Source organism: Thermobia domestica, chromosome 8 (assembly GCF_964235325.1).
Source record: "Thermobia domestica chromosome 8, izTheDome1.hap1.1, whole genome shotgun sequence".
In the NCBI taxonomy this organism is placed as follows: Eukaryota; Metazoa; Arthropoda; class Insecta; order Zygentoma; family Lepismatidae; genus Thermobia; species Thermobia domestica.
The window spans coordinates 148,296,111-148,317,609 of NC_137461.1; the positions used below are offsets into that span (position 1 = coordinate 148,296,111).

The window sequence follows — 21,499 nt, forward strand, 5'->3', positions numbered from 1 at the left end:
GGATTGTCAGTTATTTCTACTTTTGTTTCTCTTGGTATCCATAGACGTAAATGGTGTAGTTGTTTTGGGCCCAGAAGTAGTGTTAACATATACGAGTTATACATATTCTTTGTTCACGTGCCTGCCATGCGAATTAGCTGCCTCCCAGTTTAAATAAAAAGCTTGAAAATATTAATTTTATCATTATGTGCTGTCAGTTAGTTAATTTTGCGATATATTCGGATTCTCTCATGTGAAGTGTTGCAACCTAAAATTTTAATTTCTCGAGGTTATTGAGTTGAAATTTAAATGGTTATTGAAATGTAATGAAATCTGAGTTTTACGTCACACAGTTATGCCAGGTAGGCCAGAGGAGACGGTGGTGATGAGAAATGATTCAAATGGTGTAATGAGGAAAGTGGGAAGAAACGGGTGAGCCCCGAGAAAACCCACGATCACGGTTTTTGTCCACCACAAAGTACACACTCGCGAGCTGGGATCGAATCAGGTATCCCAAGTACCGTAGGTGAGCTCTCTATTGCTGAGCCAATGCGCCCCCTAAGAGATTATTGGGTATATGTATATTAAGATATAAATATGTATATAATGTAAATATTATATTGAAGTAAAATGTATTATGGTGAATTGTATAAACAAACGTGTGTAAAGGGTCTTGGTACCTACTCCGAACGGTCCTTGGATGCTATAGTTCCGAAATATCCAACAAATATAAAATGTGAATGTTAGAAGATACCGCCGCATATTTTAGATATGCTCTTCAATTTATGTAATATTATTAAATAACATATGTAACGACTAACATCATCTGTATTACACTAACTGCATGTAGCATGGGATTTAGGCAGGTCGTCGTAACCCTAATCTAACCTTAAATCAACAGTAAAGTTAGTAAATTGTAAAATTACATTTCGATTCCATCACTCCCATACGAATTCTTAAACTTGACCAGTGTTTTTCCATCTTAGTAGTGGTGTTCTCAATACAAACAAAAGTCCTTCTGAACTTGGAAAATTCTTGTTCCTTTATATATTGTGTGAATCCGCCCATAAATGTGTGCACCTGGTAGTACAAGGTGATATTAACTGAAAGATAGTCAGTGAATGGGATAGTAATTGAATGACAAAATAAGTAGCATTAATCACTGTGATATTAGTGACAAAACTTTGCTTTCTAAACCCCAGAAATGGAAGAAATGTGTCGATAAATAGTTCTACGGACAGAATATGTGTCAGTTACAATGAGTAAACATAATCTCATGGGTGTGTTTAAAAATGAAATAAAGTTTAATGTGTCGACACCAGAAAGGGTGCTTTGATAATAAGTATGATATTATAGCTATTCTAGAGCTACGAGAGAGGACTCGTATAATTACTTTTAAAATGTTCATATATGAGATAAAGAGTCATTCCTAACTATCACCTCAAGTTTCTTGCTTTCACACATCATATTGTAGACTGTAATTATTCAGGGGATTATATCATATTTATCAAAAGTTAAATAAAATTACATTTTTTTCTTCCTTTCCTATTAATCCGTCTGTTAATATATATATCCTTGCATTACTATTGTTCAATCTCGTGTGTGTATTGATATGTTTATATGTATGTTTATTGCATGTTTATAAAATTCTATGTTTAATTTCCTAATAGATTTAATAAATGTTCACCAATTGTAGTTAGATGGTTCCTTTAAACTATTTTCACTCATGTCGATACGCTGTCTTGTATGTATGTCTGTGTGTGTGAATGAATGATAAATTTAGTTTTAACTGGTAGCATTTAATATTGTTTCACTATGATAGTGTTCATAATATGTATGTAATAGCATGTTATATGTATTAGTGTATGACGAAGGTCATGAAATATATAACAAATTCTAAAGTAGTCTAAATCGGCTCTGGGAGAAAAGCCAAAATAAGAGGATGAACCAGAATAACTAGTCTTTTCAGGAATCTCAAAATTTCTGTTTGTGGAAAATATACGCTTTAATGTTTTTTTCTTGGCTGATTCAAATGTGTGTTCGATCTCCATTATGAATATTCAGATACTGGATATAGGTTATTTATTATTTCGAAATAATAGACAAACAATTAAATTAAAACATCTCGTCACCTTGGCTGGGTTAGGGCAACTCCCACTTGTGCAGTTGCCTGGATCCAGGTCGGGGTAGTATGAGGGAACATGTGTTCCTTCGGAATCACTTTAGAATTGATCCTCAAGTAATAACCTTTGAATATGAATAACCTTTTAATAACTATTCAAGTTTCATTATCATATTTCCATAATTATAAAGTAATCCTTTATCTCTAGTTCCTTCTTCCTTTCTCCTTTTCCTCTTTTTCTTTTCCTCCTTTCTCCTATCTTCTTCTCTTCTTTCGCACTCTTTCTTTGCCTCTTTCTAATAAAACTGAAGAAGGGTCGTGACTGGGAGTTGTCGATATAGACACGGTCATTAAATTGCTTTGATGTTCCTCTTCGGAAGTCAGATATGAATTAGTTAATCCTAAAGCATACATATGAAGCAAGAATTCCAAAATGTATTTATATTTATTGTTTATTTCATATTTGACTAAATTATCATAATTACAAAATTTCAGTTTAAAAACAAGTCAGCGACTTCCTCTGTCCCATTCACGACAAATTCTTTTTCAAGATTTTAGTTTGATTGTGAATTAGATTTTTTGTTTTTAGCAGTTTAGTTCATGCTGGACGGATTGGCTTTGACCGCCCTATTTTGGAACCTAGGAGGCAGTGTAACAGTGAATATGTGATGCAATCTTATTTTAGTTTTATTTATTTATTTATTTTCTGGCGAATTACCTATTATATTTGTTTTATTTCTCATTCTCTCTTCTTGCTTTTTTTATTTGCTTTTTTTAACACAATATTGAGGTATTCAATGGTACACACTTGTAAATATTACATGCTACAGTACTTTTTTGTTCCCATTATTTTTTTTAAATATTCGCTGGAATTACGAGTAGCAAACCATAATTTTTAATTTAATGTTGATTTGGGTGGGACAATTTTTTTAAATGTGGGAGAAATACTTTATTTTTTTAATTTAATAAATTTCTCTACAGACCAACATTTTGTCTACCGGAACTGACTCCAGATGGCTACCGCATAGCATACACTACTTGTTCATTGGAACCTGCATACTTTGATGTGGATTCCATTATGAAAATAGTAACAATGTCAGCAGATATCTTATACAGATTTGATAGTTTACGAAGAGGAACGATTTTGCTGTTTGATTTTTCAAACTTTACTTTTGGTCACTCATTAAGGTTGTCATTTCCATTGATAAAGAAAATACTTTTGTCAGTGTTGGTAAGTTCAAGTTATTTTTATGTACTTCTGTATTGGCATATACACTTGGATATATATAAGAATGTTGGGTAATATGCGTACATTAACGAATTAATTAGCAAAACCTAGAAGATAAGAGGATCAATATAGACAAAAAACACTCATATCATACTTTGGTTCATTCTTTATCATAATTTTAAGTGAAGTAGTTAATTTATTCACTTTACCATAATATTATTGTAATATGCACATCACTTGAAATAAGTGTATACGTACCACTGAGAATATAAGAGACTGCAGCAGCGCGGACTAGCATTAAGCAGTTGAATTGGGACTTACACCACTTGAACGCCAAGCCGCTCAGCTGCTTCGTTTGGCCGACAACGAGCACTATTTGTGAGCGGAATAATGAACTAGGACTCGCACTTTTTGGCGGATAAGTGTAGTTGCCTGCCTATGTGGTGTCAGTCCATTTTCCAATTTTTGTTACTTACACCACTTGGCAGCCAACCCACCCATATGTCACTAGTGTGATCATTCATTACTTCTACTTCCTTATCATTAAGGTCGGTTGTTGGCATATACACTTGTATTATCACAATATCCATTGGTTTTGCATGTAGTTTTACAAACATCATGCGGTCACTGCAGTATTCCACTTTGCTTACACTTCTTGCTACTTCGTTCCTCATTGCTATCACGACACCATTTTTGGCTTTACCGCCACCCGAATAGTATATTCTGTAGTTTCCCGATATTATCTGATCTTTCCCTGGCCATCTCACTTTACTCAAGCCCACTATGCCCACTTTACATTTGTCCATTTATAATTTTAAATTTTCAAGTTTTCCCTCACGTACAGAATAATTATACAATACAGAACTGTACTTATTCAGAATTGTAGTCTGAATCGTATTTCGGCTTTATGTTTTTCTTTTCATTACACACACGCACTCTCCCTAAATAAAAACGTGCTCTGTGATTGTCTAGTGCTCTTTATTCAATACAGCATTTTCTTCAACTGAATGTCACTGGAGAAGCCTGTGGTCGGCATTTTTCATTTTGTCATGTTATTTTTTTAATTATAACTTTTAGATCCTTCTTAAGCATTATTGATATGCTACACAATGTAGGAGCTATGAAATGTTAATTATTTTTTTTATCCGACATTTTCGTTTTCATTCAGAGACCGGTGGCGTGGTGTTCAATTAACAGGGAGTATACCGTATATGTCTAGAGTAAAGGAAAACCTATCCTGGTAAATATTTATTGATGTAGTAAATAATTACTGATATTACTGGTATTTATGTGAATCTATATGTATCAATACATTTATATTTCTTATTTACTGCCACTTCTTATATTAAGAAACATCCTTCTTTCGCTGTTAACAAGGGCGCAGTTTTCTCTGTAAATTTGCAGGGAACATTCAAATGAAGAAGGGTTGTATGAGGATTTTAAGAGAAATTGCTTTCAAATTATGCCAAATATTAATTTCTTGTTTCTCAACTAATATCGATCGTCTTCGATTATTTTTTACAAATCAACCCACTTCCAATTTCCCATACGTAGAAAGTCCCCCCTTCCATAAAAGAGATTTTTTTTTTTTTACAAAAGTACAAGGACACGCTCGATTTATTTTTAGCTACATAAATTGATGTTGAGTTTTGTGTCGAGCCGAGTTTGACAAATAGCACCCTCGTTCATCTCGTTTTGAAATCATGACCTGATTATACTGGAAAGAGAAAACCATGAGAAATGTAAGCAGTAATGCGGAATACTTTTAGAGGTGCTGACGACAGGGTTGCATTTTCTCTCGTACTTTTAGTACGTCTCGAAGGATACGTTTAGTGCATCTCGTCTCGCCTCGATAGCGAAACGACTATAGATTTTTATAACGAGACAGCGTCAAATGCCGTAAGCACGAGCGTCATTAACTTGTTCTGCCAACAACAAATTTCGAGATGGTTTCTTTTGCATAGTTTTGTGCCATTTGGTACGCCTATTCTCACTTTTCGTGCGTCACCGCAAGTGGGTGAAAATGGGCGTACAAATATGACGCAACAAGTTAATGCTGTTCCGCCACCAACGAATTTCGAGGGCATTTCCTTCACATCATTTTGTGCCGTTTTGTGCGCCTACTTCCACTTTTGTGCGTCATTGGGAAGTGGGTCCGGCACCAACGAATTTCGAGGTCGCTTCTTTCCCATCGTTTAGTGCCAGTTTCTTGCCGTTTTGAGCGCGTATTTTCATGTTTCGTGCGTCACTGGAAGTGGGTCAAAATGTGAATCGAAGGTGGAACGAAAATGACCCAGTGCTCCACCACTATTGAATTTCGAGGTCCCTCTTTCGCATCGACTAGTGCCTGTTTTGTGCCTTTTCGTACCCCTATTTCGACGTTTTGTGCGTCACCGGAAGTAGGTCAAAATGGACCTATGAATATAACGAATCAAGTTAATGCTGTTCCGTCAGGAACGACTTCGAGGTCGTTTCCTTCACATCGTCTTCCATCACAGTAAGTCAAAATAGACATTGAATTTGGAAAGAAAAATGCACCACTGTCCCACCAGTATCGAATTTTGAGGTCGCTTTTTTCGCATTGTTTAGTGCATGTTTTGAACCGTTTCTGCGCATTTTTCCTGTTTTGTGCGCCAACGAAAATTGTTCAAAGAGGACCTACAAAACAAATATGTCAGAAAAAGACATATTCATCCCACTTTCAAGGCCCCCTTTTGACCCACTTCCACTGACGCACAAAGCGACACAAATCACGCATAAAAAATGTGAATGAAACAACCTCGACATTCAATGGAGACGAAACAACGTTAACTTATTCCGCTATACTTGTAGGCCATTTTGACCCATTTTCGTTGTCGCACTAAAGTGGAAATAGAGGCTCAAAATGGTACAAAACAGGCACTATATGATACGAAAGAAACGGTCTCCAAGTTCGATGGTGGCGGAACAATGGCTCTTTTTTCTCACACCTTAATGGTCCATTTTGACGCATTTCTGGTGCTTAAAACGTGGAAGTAGGCGAACAGAACGGTACAAAATACACACTAAACGATGTGAAGGAAACGTCTTCCAAATTCGTTGGTGGCAGAACAGCTTTAACTTGTTTCGTTATATCAGTAGGTCCATTTTGACCCACTTCCGGTGACGCAGAAAACGTACACAACAGGCACTAAACAAAGCGAAAGAAACGACCTCGAAATTCGATAGTGGCGGAACAGTGAGCCATTTAACTCCCATTTTAAAGGCCCGTTTAACTCACCTCGGGTAATGCACAAGACGAGAAATAGGTGCAGATTTTTTTTTTAAAAAAAAGGCACTAAACGATGATACAGAAACGACCTAGAAATTCGATAGTATCGGAACAGTGGGTCATTTTCGTCACACCTTAGAGGCCCATTTTGACATACTTCAGGTGACACACAAAACGAGGAAATAGGGGCACGAAACGGCACGAAACAGGCACTAGTCGATACGAAAGGAAGGACCTCGAAATTCGGTAGTGGCGGAGAAGTGAGTCATTTAACTCCCACTTTGAAGGCCTGTTTCACTCACTTCCGGTGACGCACAAGACGAGGAACTATGCAAAGAAACCTTTAAAAAAATAGGCACTAAACGATGCGAAAGAAACGACCTAGAAGTTCGATAGTGGCGGAACAGTGGGACATTTTCGTCCCATCTTGGAAGCCCATTTCGACTCACTTCCGGTGACGCACAAATGTGAAAATACGCGCTCAAAACGGCAAGAAACTAGCAGTAAACGATGTGAAAGAAGCGACCTCGAAATTCGTTGGTGGCGGAACAGTGGCTCTTTTTCGCCCCACCTTTGAGACTCATTTTAACCTACTTCCCATGACACACAAAACGTGAAAGTAGACGCACAAAACGGCATAAAACAATATGAAGGAAACGACCTCGAAATTCGTTGGTGGCGGAACAGCAGTAACGTGTTCCGCTATATTTGTAGGACCATTTTAACCCACTTCCGGTGATGCACAAAGTGTAGGAATACATGCACAAAAGTTGCGAAACAAAGCACCTCGAAATTCGTTGGTGGTGGAACAAGTTAATCACGCCGTGAGCACCAATATATGTATATACTGTAGTTCTTATCATCAAGGCTGAGAACTGCACTGTCCAATTTTTTTTTAGCCAAACCAGAGGCCCTACCAGGATAGTTACGTCATCCGGCTCGGCTCGGTTCAACTAAGCGAACAGTTTGAGCTGGCTTGGTTGGGATGACCCATCGACTGGACTCAATTAAGCCGGTAGCTTGAGCCGGCTCGGTAGAGACGAGTCATCGACTAGGCTCGATTGGAGCCAATGGCTCGAACCAGCTCCGTTGAAACGAGTCCATCGGCTGGATTCGAGTCAGCACAACTGAGCCAATGGTTGGGGTGAGCAATCAGCTCGGTTCGGTTCGGCTCGGATAAGCCATCGGCTCGAACTGGCTCGGTTGGGTGAGCTGTTGTGTCGGCTCACTTCTCGGTTCGGCTCGATAAGTGAATGAGCAGTGCGCGAGCCGCTTGAGTCGTTCACAACCCTAAACCCAGGACGAGCAGTTTCGAACATGTTTGGCTGGAGTTCTATAAGTTTTAACAATTTTGGTTCTAGAACGAATACTTGCTCCTCCTGAACTCAAATCTAGAATCTCGTGAACGAGCCCTTACCTCTTGAAGATTTCTTGACGACCAAGATCGACAGTCAACTAATTTTTAGTATTCAGATACAAACCGCCTATTTTCCATGTTTATACACGATGTTATAATAATAATTAGTTATAATAGTAGTAGTAGTAGTAGTAGTAGTAGTAGTAATAGTATCATTGATAATTAAATTTCTATATTGGATCCTTGAAGAGAGTAGTACTTGGAACTACACAAAGGATTTAGCTTGAATTGGCTAGACTCGACTCGAAACTCGATCCGAATTAGAGTTTATTTGGGTGAAATTTTTTTGAACCGAGTTCTCGAGTCGAGCTCAAAGAGTCTGCTTCAAGTCAAGTCGAGTTTTAAAGAAAACTCGCTCGAACTCGCTCGTGCCCATCCCTATTGTATGCATGACGGGTATATAGAGTTGTTTCGAGGGGGATAGAACCATAAACATAAAATATTTAAAAAAAAACTGAGTTTCACGGCTTTCTTCCCAGGGGGCGAAGGGATGGTAGTTATCCGCATGTCTTATAAGTACCTTATTTGAAATATGTAAAACACTAACAAGTGGACAACACAATATTCACACATCTTCTTATCTTCAGTTTTAATTGCTGGTTTCAATTGCAATTAACAATAACGATTAACAATTATAAGTTTCAATTGTCAATTACAATTAACAATTAAATGTTTTAATTGCACCCTTTGCGATTGACAATTAACAACTAAAAGTTTCAATTGGCTGGTGACCAATTAACAATTCACGAAAATTTAATTGCAAAGTTTATGATTGGATTCAATTGCAATTGCAATTAATTGTCAATTATAAATTGAAATCAATTGCAATTAATTTTCAGAGCAATTGCTTTCAATTGATTGATCAATTACAATTGATTTCAATTGATTTTGCCCAACAGTGCTGTCAGCCAATAAAGTAGCTAAGGAGAAGGGAAATTGAAGAATGCTAGTCCGAATAGGTCCTCTCTTCCTTTATTGCCCGGCGACTTTATAGGTCACACCCAGTGGCAGAACAATGGTCTTTGGCGCCCTTAGGCAAAATAGGACTTTTAGTATTAAATCTTCATAATTTTCCTCACAGTGTTCATCCATATCAAAAACTCAAAGGAAGCTTTCTACAATTTCGAACTGTGGGAAATGATCACTAGGTTTAGAAGATAGCGAATGATGATGCTTATTTGTTCGATTTTTGTAATGACTTGCGTTAATCCAGGATAATCCTCAGAAAAGGAAAAAACTAGAATCTCATTGTAGTTGTCTTTCTTAATTTTGTTTGCAGTAAGATCGATGATTTCATTCTGAATTTGTGGGCTTAGGTACTTGATCTTTTTCCTGTCGTCTTCTAAAAATGATTTTCAAAACATCTAAAGAAATTACCTGAGTTGTATCATTCTTTCACAGATTGTAGATGTCCACGATGTATTACATTACCAAAATACAGGGAAATGAAAGCACGGAACACTCGTTTTAATACTTACTCTCAATAATTAATTCTCGCTTGTGTTTCCAGATCGAGTTTGCTTACCGTTATTTGTCTTTTAACTTATGCAGATTTCGCCATTACTGACTGAATATAGGTTTCTGAGCTTTCATGCCTTACTATTTTATTTGGCAAGTTCTTCTATGTATTTATGCCATTAATCCATTCTTCTCGGAAATTTCGTCCCCGCCTATCTGCAATCGGCCAGCAAGGCTCACAGTGGACCCCATCTAACTTGGAGACTAACATAATCATAGTATTTCTAGAAGACCAGCCTTATTTCAAAAAGTGTAGCACTCATCGGAAAATCTACGATTTCCATCATTTCCATTTGTAGGATACACGGGTAATCGTGGCTTTCATGAACCATAGTTCAAAATCTGCTTTTTAAAGAACAATATCTGTCACTTCAGATGGGTAGATTGGTGCTCATTTGGATGCCCCCTGACGTTGGGGCCCCGGGCAGTTGCCGGTTTGCCCGACGCTTGGTACTTGTGCTTGGTTCTGTGTATCCGCGGTACGTGGCAATTTTGCTATGCCTCTTATCATGGCAAATCTTTTTAACTCGTTTCAATCCAGATCTTATAAGGCATAAAATTTTTCATTATTGTTGAAAGCCTGTTGCGCAGGGGAATTTTATTTAAAATTATTAAGTTTAATATATGTAATATAAGACTTATATCGTATTAATACAAGAGGAATAATTTCTTAATCATACAGTGCTATAACCTCAACAAGTTTACAGCAATACCAATAGTTTGACACGCAAATGTAATAAACTGCGAGCGAAGTGAGCATATTCTTGAAATATTCGGAAATAAAGACCGTGAAAATTTGGAGCTCCATTTATATAATTTGCTTCTTTTTTTATTAAAAACCTGGAGCGCCCCGTAATATATTGAAAAGCCTTGCCCCGTAGGCAATGTCTACCTTGCCTACCCTATTACTAAACCACTGGTCACAGCTCCGAGAATATATAAATGGGAATTGTGCAATCATCATTGCTGTTTTAGCTATGATTATTTGAGAGCTTACGATTAAATGACATAATATGCTCTTGGGATCACGATTTTATGTACTTTTGTACGAGTGTAGCTTATGGTTTTGCTGACAGACTAATAAATGTTAGCTATCCTGATAAATAGTATTCTAAAGGAGTTTGTGCTATCGTCCTAAGAAGGTAGTATTGTGTTTCTTTTAGTAGACCTTTTTTTTATTTAGAGCAGAAGTTTAGACTAGGAATTATTTTTGTGTGTTATATTAAACCTACTATCAATAAGGAAATTGGTTTTGGTATTATGTGTTTTGGGAGTTTGAGTGAGCTCTCTAGAAATCCAATTCTCTGCAAGAAATAGTAAATGCTTTATTGAACTCGGTGTATTTGGTCTGTGTCCTGCTGTGAAGATAGGTTTATAATCAGCTTATTAGATAGTGTAACATTGGGCGTGGATTTGTAAGCGTTCGGCCTGATTGTAAAGCGTTTAACCTACAACACCGTTACTCCTGAGTGCAAATTAAAACATCTCAAGTAAGACTATCATTCCTAATCTAATCATACCCTGTCATTTAATAGACTTTAGTTATAATTCCTGACATGGTAATTTTTGAGTTTAATGAAGCTTTGTCAATAGTAGGGACCTGGACTAGGATAGTCATAATTGATAGAGCTAGTCTTTATAAATTACGAAGCTCATCACTTGTATTGAAAATGAACGAAAAATGAAGTGAATAATCCATACTCAAAAAATTAGAGCATTTTGTTACTATCAAAGTTTATACTCTAATGATTTTAATACGTTATCTACATTCTCTAAATAAGGGAAATAACAGTGCATGAGAAATCTTCTTTGGGTTCATTGCTTTTCACTTTGTAAATGAAGAACTTTAATTTGATTAGGGAACATGCTATTTAGAAACAAAATATGAAGAGGGAAAGAAATCCTTTATTTTGATTCCGAATAGTTATCTCTGATACCTATTGAATTCCTAGAAGTGCTTTTCATTTGTTCTTTTCGATTTTCGTGGTTAGTAATCGGGAATCTATTTTTACGTATTAATTTAATATTGTGCTTTTAATTTTTAATTTAACTTTATATCAGCTAGTACTTTATATTACTTCGTAAGACTATAATGTCAATTGTTTCTCTTTTTTGTACTTATAATACAGTTTATATTAAACTGTTAATAAGTACATACACCATTCTTTTATTTGTAAGTCCATGTTTTTATACATTTGAAGCAGAAGCTATTACATTCCAATGAATATAGAAGAAACTTATAATTCTTTTGTCCTGAATACATCTCTTTTTTATCTATAGCAGCGTTTCCCAACCGGTGTGCCACGGCACACTGGTGTGCCGCGAATGGGCCGCTGGTGTGCCGCGAGGAGATCGAAACAAAATTATTAATTCTATAGCAATCAAATTGCAAGACATTGGAAACAATGTATATTTGTATTTCACATTACTATGAACCTCTACTATAAATCTACAATTTTAAGTTACATGCTGTGTTACTTTTCTGTACATTTTTAATGTTGAAAAAAGTATTTATCATTGTTATGACCATTATCGATTTTTTATTGTTGCAGACTATTTGGTAACTTGAAATTTTAAAATATCATTCAATCCTTTTGCAAAGCAAACATGCATACAAATTACCTACATTTGTGTTCTAAAAGTAAAAGAGATTTGTTTGTTCGTTCCTTATTTAGTGATCTTCGTTCTTAGTGAAGGGTTGGATACAGTTTTCGAAAAAGAAAGTGTATTTATAAAAACATGAGTTCTTTTTATTTCATTGCAATTGTTTTCTATTTTTAAATTAGAATAAAAAATAAGCACAATTATTTAGCAGGGGGGGACACCAATGATCGAGCTTTCTTCTCTGTGAAAAGGATATCAAGAATCACAGAAAAAAATTACCATTGTATTTTATCATTACAAATAATAATAATAATAATAATAATAATAATAATAATAATAATAATAATAATAATAATAATAATAATAATATCTATATGAGTGTGCCCGAGAATTTAAGTTACACTGCAGTGTGCCGCAAGTTGCGAAAAGTTGGGAAACGCTGATCTATAGTGTTACTCGCAGTCATCTTTGTACACATGCATTGATACCAGAAAAGGACTTAAGAGTTGACATTTTATATTATATATATATATGGTGTTCTAAAAATGGCGCCCACGGACCACAGAGCATTATTCTACAAGTCAAAATAAAGCAAAATATACCTATACGTGGGGCGTTCAATAAAGATATGGCCTAACCCATTTCCAGTTGAGATAGGTTACAGATATTAATAATGTGGAATGGTACATATCTGAATAGAAATACTGCAAAGTATCAGCCTTCTAACCTAAACCGCTTTTTGTTACAGTTCCTAATCCATGACTATGGACTAAGGTGTGACTATGGACAAAGTTGAAGCCAGAGCAGTAATTCGTTACCTGTTTCTTGAGGAGAAATCGCCCAAGGAGATACACAAGGAGATGACCAATGTGTATGGTGGTGTTACCCCATCCTACAGAATGGTGAAACGTAGCAAGGAATTTAGATGTGTTCGGACGTCAGTGCGAAATAACCGAAGTCCAGGAAGGCCTCGATCAACCATTGATGATGACTCTGTGAAACAAGTGGAGGCATTAATCCTGGAAGACAGACGAATAACTATCCAGGTACTATCCCAACAGGTCAAAATAAGTGTATGGTCCATCGAAACAATCATCCATGACCATCTACACATGTCAAAATTGAGTGCCAGATTGATTCCAAGACTGCTGCAACCTTTTCAGAAGGAACAACGCGTTCAAGCATCAAGGCAATGTTTGGAACTGTGCAATAGTGACGCAAGAGACTTTTTTCCCGTCTCTTTACACAGGACGAAACATGGATCCATACGTTTGATCCCGAGACCAAAATGGAGTCCAAGCAGTGGTGTCACAAGGGGTCACCAACCCCCGAAAAAGCTTGCGTGGTGCCATCAGCTTGCAAGATGATGTTGAATGTTTTTCTGGGATTGAGAGGCCATCATCATGACCGATTACCTTCCCAAGAGTGCCACAATTACTGGACAATACTACAGTGACCTGCTACAAAAGCCAAGAGCGAAACTCAAAACATCCAGACGAGGAAAACTGTCGAAAGGTGTGCTGCTGCTCCAGGACAAAGCACCCTGCCAAAATGCTAACATTGCCAGTAGACAAACAGCCAGTTGTGAGTACGAAATATTGTCACATCCCCCTTACTCGCCTGATATGGCACCGTTCGACTTCTTCCTCTTTCCCACTCTGAAGAGATTTCTTCGGGGAAAACGTTTCTCTTCAACTCAGGACCTCATTTTTGCAACATTCGCATGGTTCACAGGGTAGCCTGCACAATTTTACAAGGATGGCATAGATGCATTGAAGCACCGGTGGAAGAAGTGTGTAAATTTCCGTGGTAACTATGTGGAGAAGGAGTAAGCTCTTCAAAAACATCAAGAAACTGGAAGTCGATCAGGCCACATATTTATTGAACGCCCCACGTATTTGTATACATTTTGAGTCAAAGTCTGGAGAGACAAATTGCAATATGTGTCAACATGGCAAATAAAGAACCATAGATTAATTGAACCGATTTATCAAATAATCATATCGATTTTTTCCAGATTTCAACTAAATTTGATATTGATGGATACTAGCATCATTTATTAGTGTAGCAATCGATTCATCTGCTTTGTTGGATTCGTAGAGTAACGCTAATGGCTCCAAGTTAATCTGTGACGTTGCCACATTGTGAAATTTTGATTCCCCACTGCGGCTGAGGGAGGCCCGGGAGGGCATTCCATCCTATAACATTTTCGCTTTATTTTGTCCTGTAGAAGAGTGCTCTGTGGTCCGTGCGCGCTATTTTTAGAACACTCGATATATAGTAATAGTATATAATAATATATATATAAGTTCAAGTTTGTTAAAACTCTGGGTATTAAACATGCTGTTTATTGAAAGAAAACTCACGTTTGAAGTTCCTGGTATACTATGAAGAAATTAAGTCATTTTCCGCTAGGAAATATAGCAGATAATATCTTACAAAGATAAAAACAATAGCATTTTTAGCCTTTGGTAGCAGATCAAACTGTATCTAATTGGTACACTAACTAGCTAACTAACTCTATGGCCTATGGAACCCGGAGGTTCAATGCCACGTTCACAAAAGCTCTCCACTGACTTCTATCCTTAGCTAATTGGATCCAGTTTCTACTTTGTATTCCTATCTCTGCGAAATCCATCTTAATATTGTCCTCCCATCTGCGCCTAGGTCTTCCTAATTGTCGTTTTCCGATTGGTCTTCCAGTCAAGACTTTGAAAGCGTTTCTACTTTCTTCAATTCTAGCTACATGACCTGCCCACCTAAGCCTCCTAGACTTGACGACCCTAACAATGTTGGGTAAACCGTATAAATTATGTAGTTCCTCGTTATGAAGTTTCCGCCATTCCTCATTCCCGTTCCCCTTGGGTCCGAATATTCTTCTCAGGATTTTGTTCTCAAATACCTTCAGTCTATGTTCCTCCCTCAGAGTAAGCGACTATGTTTCACAACCATACAGAACAACAGGCATAATTATCGTTTTATATATTTTAAGCTTTAAATTCTTCGACAGAATTCGCGACGACAAGAGATTTTGAACCGAATAGTAACACGAATTCCCTGCTTTTAGTTGACACTTAATTTCTTCGTGAATATGATTCTTCTCTGTTAATATTGATCCTAGATATTTGAAACTATACACTTTATCAAAAGTATTATTTAATATTTTAACGCATCCATAATTTCCTGTATTACGGTCCCGACGCACTTCCATGTATTTAGTTTTCTCTGCATTTACCCATGTCCCTGCAAGTGTTTAATAAGATCTCTGCATTTCTTTCTATTGTTCTCCTATCATCCGCTATTAAATTTACATCATCAGCATATGCCATAACATGGTGAATACCGTTCAACTGTAGGCTCTGGTTTCTATCTTTGATTTTCGTTATGGCGTATTCCAGCACAAAGTTAAATAATAATGGCGACAAGGCATCTCCTTGTTTTAGGCCATTTTCGACGTGAAAGCTCGTGGACAAAAGTTTTCCTACCGGGAATTTACTTTGGGATTCATTTAAACATATCTTAATTAATCTAATTTGCTTTCTCGGTATTGCATGTTCTGTAAGAACGTTGTATAATGTTTCTCTCCTAACCGAGTCGTACGCCTTTCTAAAATCAATAAATAATTGATGTACCGGGGTATTGTATTTCCACTTTTTTTCGAGTATTTGGCGAATGGTAAATACACTCATGCTCAAAAATTAAGGATAATTGCAGATTGTGGTACTACACAACGTGGCACTACACAAAACTCGCTCTAATAGCATAGGCACATAGTGAACACAACATACGAACAAACAAAACATATCGGTACCACGGTATTGGTGATATCCACTGTATCCACGGTATTGGTGATATCCACTGTATCCACGGTATTGGTGATAAGTTGAGAAACACATGTGCTACACAACGCCACTGTTTCCTACGCATGTACCCCGACATCAATATGTGATATGATCACCATGTACACGTACACAGGCCGCACAACGGGTTGGCATACTCTGGATCATGTGGTCGAGCAGTTGCTGGGGTATAGCCTCCCATTCTTGCACCAGTGCCTGTCGGAGTTCCTGAAGTGTCCTAGGGGTTTGAAGACGTGCAGTGATACGCCGACCGAGAGCATCCCAGACATGCTCGATGGGGTTTAGGTCTGGAGAACAGGCATTCCACTCCGTTCGCCTGATATCTTTTGTTTCACGGTACTCCTCCACGATGGCAACTCGGTGGGGCCATGCGTTATCATCCATCAAGAGGAAGGTGGTACCCACTGCACCCCTGAAAAGGCGAATATACTGATGCAAAATGACGTCCCAATACACCTGACGTGTTACAGTTTCTTTGTCAAAGTCATGCAGGGGTGTACGTGAACCAATCATAATCCCACACCACACCATCAAACCCCTATCTCCATACAGGTCCCTTTCAAGGACATTATGGTGTTGGTATCTGATTCCTGGTTCACGCCAGATGATAACCCGGCGAGAATCACTGTTCAGACTATACCTGGACTCGTCCGTGAACATAACCTGGGACCACTGTTCCATTGACCATATACTGTGTTCTTGACACCAGGCTTTACGGGCTATCCTGTGAACAGGGGTCAGTGGAATGCACCTAGCAGGTCTCTGGGCAAATAAACCATGTCTGTTCAGTCGTCTGTAGACTGTGTGTCGGGAGACAGCTGTTCCAGTGGCTGTGGCAAGGTCCCGAGCAAGGATACCTCCTGTACTCCGTGGCCGTCTGCGGGCACTGATGGTGAGATACCGGTCTTCTTGTGGTGTTGTACACTGTGGACGTCCCATACTATAGCGCCTGGACACGTCTGCTGGAATAGTTGCCATAATCTTGAGAACACACTTTGTGATACACGGAGGGACGTGCTACGACCTGCTGTTTGACCAGCCTCCAGTCGCCCTATTATTCTACCCCTCTAACGTCATCAATATGTGTTCTTTCAGCCATTTTCAACACATAGTCACTATTAGCACGTCTGAGAACATCTGCACACTTACACGCTGCACCGTACTCTGACATGCACCAACAGATCTCTGCGTATTTGGACTGCTGCCAGCGCCACTGTGCGACGACCGCACCGCATGCGAATGGTTAAATGCACCGAATGCTCATACCCCGAGGTGAATGTTCCAATCGAAAACCGCCCACCAGAGCGTTGTTTCACCATGTATCCGCATTATCCTTAATTTATGAGCACGAGTGTGTTTGGTCAATAGTTGATCGATTTCGTCTTAATCCGCACTGATAATCTCCAATAATTTCGTCTGCGTATGGGGTCAATCTTGCTAATAGAATATTTGAAAGGATTTTATAGGATGTTGACAAAAGAGAAGTGACTCGATAATTATTACAGTCAGTTTTGTCGCCTTTCTTGTGGATTGGAACAATGATTGATTCTTTCCAGTCTTGTGACAATTTTTTCTTGTTGTAGACAAGGAGAATGTGTTTGTGTATCTTGTTCCAGAATTTTTCGTCTCCAGCTAAAATTATCTCAGCCAGAATTTCATCCGCACCCGGAAATTTGTATTTCTTTAATTTCTTTATAGCGGTTTCTACTTCTATTCGGTTGGATTCTGGAATATACGGTTCTGCGGTGTGTATCTCCTTTTCAGCACGCACATTCGTTTTTGGCTGCGTGTTCAGCAAATCGTCAAAGAAATCTTTCCATCTATTTAAGAGGCTATCTGTATCAGTGAGAACTGTTCCGCCAGCTTTCTTTAATATATAAGCACGAGGTTGATAGCCTTTCTTACATTCGCTGATCCCCTTATACATGTCACGAATATTTTCATTTTTACTATTATCTTCAAGTTCCTTAATTTTAGCTTTCAAAAAATTGCGTTTCTTTGTTCTGAAACTTTTGAAAGTTTCCCGCCTGATATCTCAGAAATCTTGTGTAGTTATTTCATTCGGATTTTGTAGCCAGCGTAATTTTGCCTGTTTTCTCTTCCCTGCTAGATTAATGCATTCCTGGTCGAAACATGGTACACAAAATACGTAATTTGGAAGTATTTTCCATACAATTAAAAAGTGGTAGTCTGATTTAAAGAACAAGGTTGGTTTTGTAAGTAGAAGTCATCACTTGCAGTAAATCATCACATGCCAGTAAGCGTCAATACACCGGGGCATGTCTGTACAACTTTCATATTATGTACGTATATTTGAATCCATTGCCAGGGTTGAAGGGTAAGATATTCCTCAGCCAAGTGTATGTAAGATTGTATTTGCAATTTGCACTTATATTTCACAATGTTTGCACTGCACAATGTCGAGCACTTAGATAGGAAAGTATGAAACTTTAATGGAGGATAATGCGTTTATGTAAAAAAGAATGCAAACTATACGTTAGAAATACGTTAGAGGGGGAAAATGTAAAGAAGTTGCTGGCAAACTTAATTACGAAAAAGGTAAAGAAGTACGGACCCTAAAAGAGGAAATAAACTGTGAGGTACAAACAGGGGCTTACTTCTATGATCATACATATGAGTTTGACGCATTTCGTTACAAAAGATACAGATTAAATATAGCATATAATGATTAATAGTCAAAAGCAAAATATAACGGAGCACCATTCGCGTTTCGAATCGAGTGGAATACAACAGTAACGAAATTAGTTAGTGTCGAGATGTTCGTGTACTCTCAAAAGTGAAATGGACAATGCAAGTTCATTGGAATGATATCGCTATATTGGGGAACTAATGCACAATAGCAATATGGAAATTCGTAATATTGAAAACACTACAATTGAAGCTTCCCAGGCAGAAGATTAGGAGACAAAAATTTCGGTCACTTAAGCAGGCCATTCGAAAGCACAACACAAAACTATTTATTTAATTCCTGGAGTGATGGTAATCCCAAAGTTATCGACTTCGATGAAGGCAATCCAGAAACATATTTTGTAGAATGGGCCGAAGTTCCTTTGCATTGTTATTCTGAATGTACTCACTGTTGTTAGACCGTTTCTGGTTTAAGATGGAACTCAACGTAGAAAAAAGAAAAAAATCACACAGACAGAACTAGATACTTTAAGTGGAGGGGATGATGTGCGAGGGATTTGTTTTGATCAAGAATTCTAACATCATTACTGAAGTGTTACGAAGACCATTCAAACTCTACTTTTTTTTATCACGCTATCAACTTGTCTGGCTATTTACCGCAAATGAAATCGCGTAAACACGGTGACACAGAGCTGTAGACCTCCTTGTTGACAGTTCGGACACGTCCCACAAATTTGTGATGCACAACGCGAAAGTGTAAATAAACACATTAAAAAAGAGAGAGAGAGAGAGAAAGAGAGAGATGTTGATTTGCAAATACTAATTCTGTGCGAGAAACCTGGTCACAAGTTTCGCCGAAACATACAGTACTTCGTAATTGTACTGTTTATTTGTGCATAATTTATTTCACTACTGCACCTGAAAATCTTAATCGACATTCGGTAATTCCTTCGTAGATATACAATAGATTATGATAAACTAAGCATTTACAGACGAAAATAAACTTGCTAAAACTAATTACGCATTCACAATTATAACGTTCTTACCAAAGGTAATCGTCAACCTGGTTCGGCTAATGATATAAGTAAATCTTGAGTGGTAGTAATTGTTTACACATAAAAATATCTTCAATAATTATATACACTATTATTCTCACCTTTTCTATCGAAATTACAAGTCGATGATCGGTATTAAATGGTTTATTAGTTGATACTCTTTTAACGTATTTTCACTCAAACTGTCTTGCAAACATACATGTTGATTAGGTAACTATCAACAACTACCTAGCAACGAATTATACAATAATGTATATTTCTTACATATATTAAAAACATTCTTCTTTTGTTATTTTCAAATTAGCACTATATCAGGTATAGTGCTTGTGTATGAGCACTTTCTGCCCAAGGTACAGGTAATTATTAAACGATACAAAGTATCTCGTTGTATAAAAATGTCGCCCGACGATGGGACTGAATATAAAAGTTACAAGCGAGCTTGGCTTTTATATTTAAGAACCACTGGTCCGTTTATAATAATGGTATTACATTACTTATGTCCTTTACATTTTGATCGCCCCTCGTATATATATATCTTCATTAAGCTTCATATATATAAATACATTTATAATAAATCTTTCCTTCCATTATCATTTATCTTTTATTATAAAAACGTCGTCGCTTAATAATCTAATCAATGAAGGGTGCGAAGTCAAAATCGGTAAAAGGCAAATTACTTTTTAAAACATAAATCTCAATGATTAACAGTTTCAATCATTATTACAAACGGTGATGTAAAGGAAAAAATGTTTGATCTTTCCAGGGCGCATTATATAATAACTACATTAGATGATGTTTTAAAATATACATTGTATCAATAAAGCGTCAGAATATAGAAGAATCTTATTCGAGTAATATGTAAGGTAGCGCATAAAGACAGTCGTCGGATAAATAGCTTAATAGAAAGAACCTTATTCTTAACATAATCTTTGACAACAAATTCTCAACACAGATCAATATAATGTAAATAACCTTTGTGTTTAATCAATTATGAATCAAATTATAATTCTTCACATTAACAAGAGAGAATTAAAATCATTTGAAAATTATCATTGGTTAATGAGAATTAAAGAAAATTAAATTGAATAAAAATAAAATAAATGTTCATGAAAATCTATAGCTAATATGGGTTTAACCCTTACTTCATCAACTGTATTCAGCTTAAATTCGTATTTGCATATGATTCTAATAAAGTACATTGTACTGCACAATCATGATTAGGTTCCGTACTATTTTGTACATGTATTGCGTCGTGATTCTGATTTTGATACGAAGTGCCATCTCTTGACCTCCAATTACGTCTATCCACGTAGTTTGCTGTATTCCTGGAATTTCGCCATGTATTTCGTCTATTTTTAAACCTATTTTGAGTATATGATCTTACATAAGGATTGCCACGACTAATTAGGTTAGGCGGATTCCCTACATAGCTTTGCCTATTTTGCTCGTTCTGGTTGCTTGAATTTACTCGGTTTATGTTGTGCTCCGTATCGTTCACACTACGGATATTTAAATTCCGAACAGGTACAAAATGATCTGAATTATTTTTACTTTTACCTACTCCTGCTTGTTGATTCAGAGCATGGTATTGAGTTTCATAACATTGAACAAGCATTAGTAAGTGGTTGAAACTCATACACTGTGTAGAAAACAGGATCTGTTGTAACTTGAACGGTAACAAATTTCGAATTGATGCTATGATTCTAGATTCTGATTGCAATGGATTTACGACTTTTAATTCATTGTATGTATTTACAACAAACTCGACAACGGATTTGTGCAAACGAGGATTGAAATGTTGGTTTCTAATCGTGGCA

General features: G+C 37.1%; 1 protein-coding gene across 1 annotated transcript in view; it reads left to right on the forward strand.

Moving 5' to 3' along the window:
- LOC145693271 (retinol-binding protein pinta-like) overlaps positions 1-21,499 on the forward strand; it is a 95,011-nt gene that overhangs the window by 48,135 nt on the left and 25,377 nt on the right. Inside the window, exon 4 of the mRNA XM_081769115.1 lies at positions 3,083-3,332. Coding sequence (XP_081625241.1) covers positions 3,083-3,332 — 250 coding nt within the window. The remainder of the gene's footprint in view (positions 1-3,082; positions 3,333-21,499) is intronic.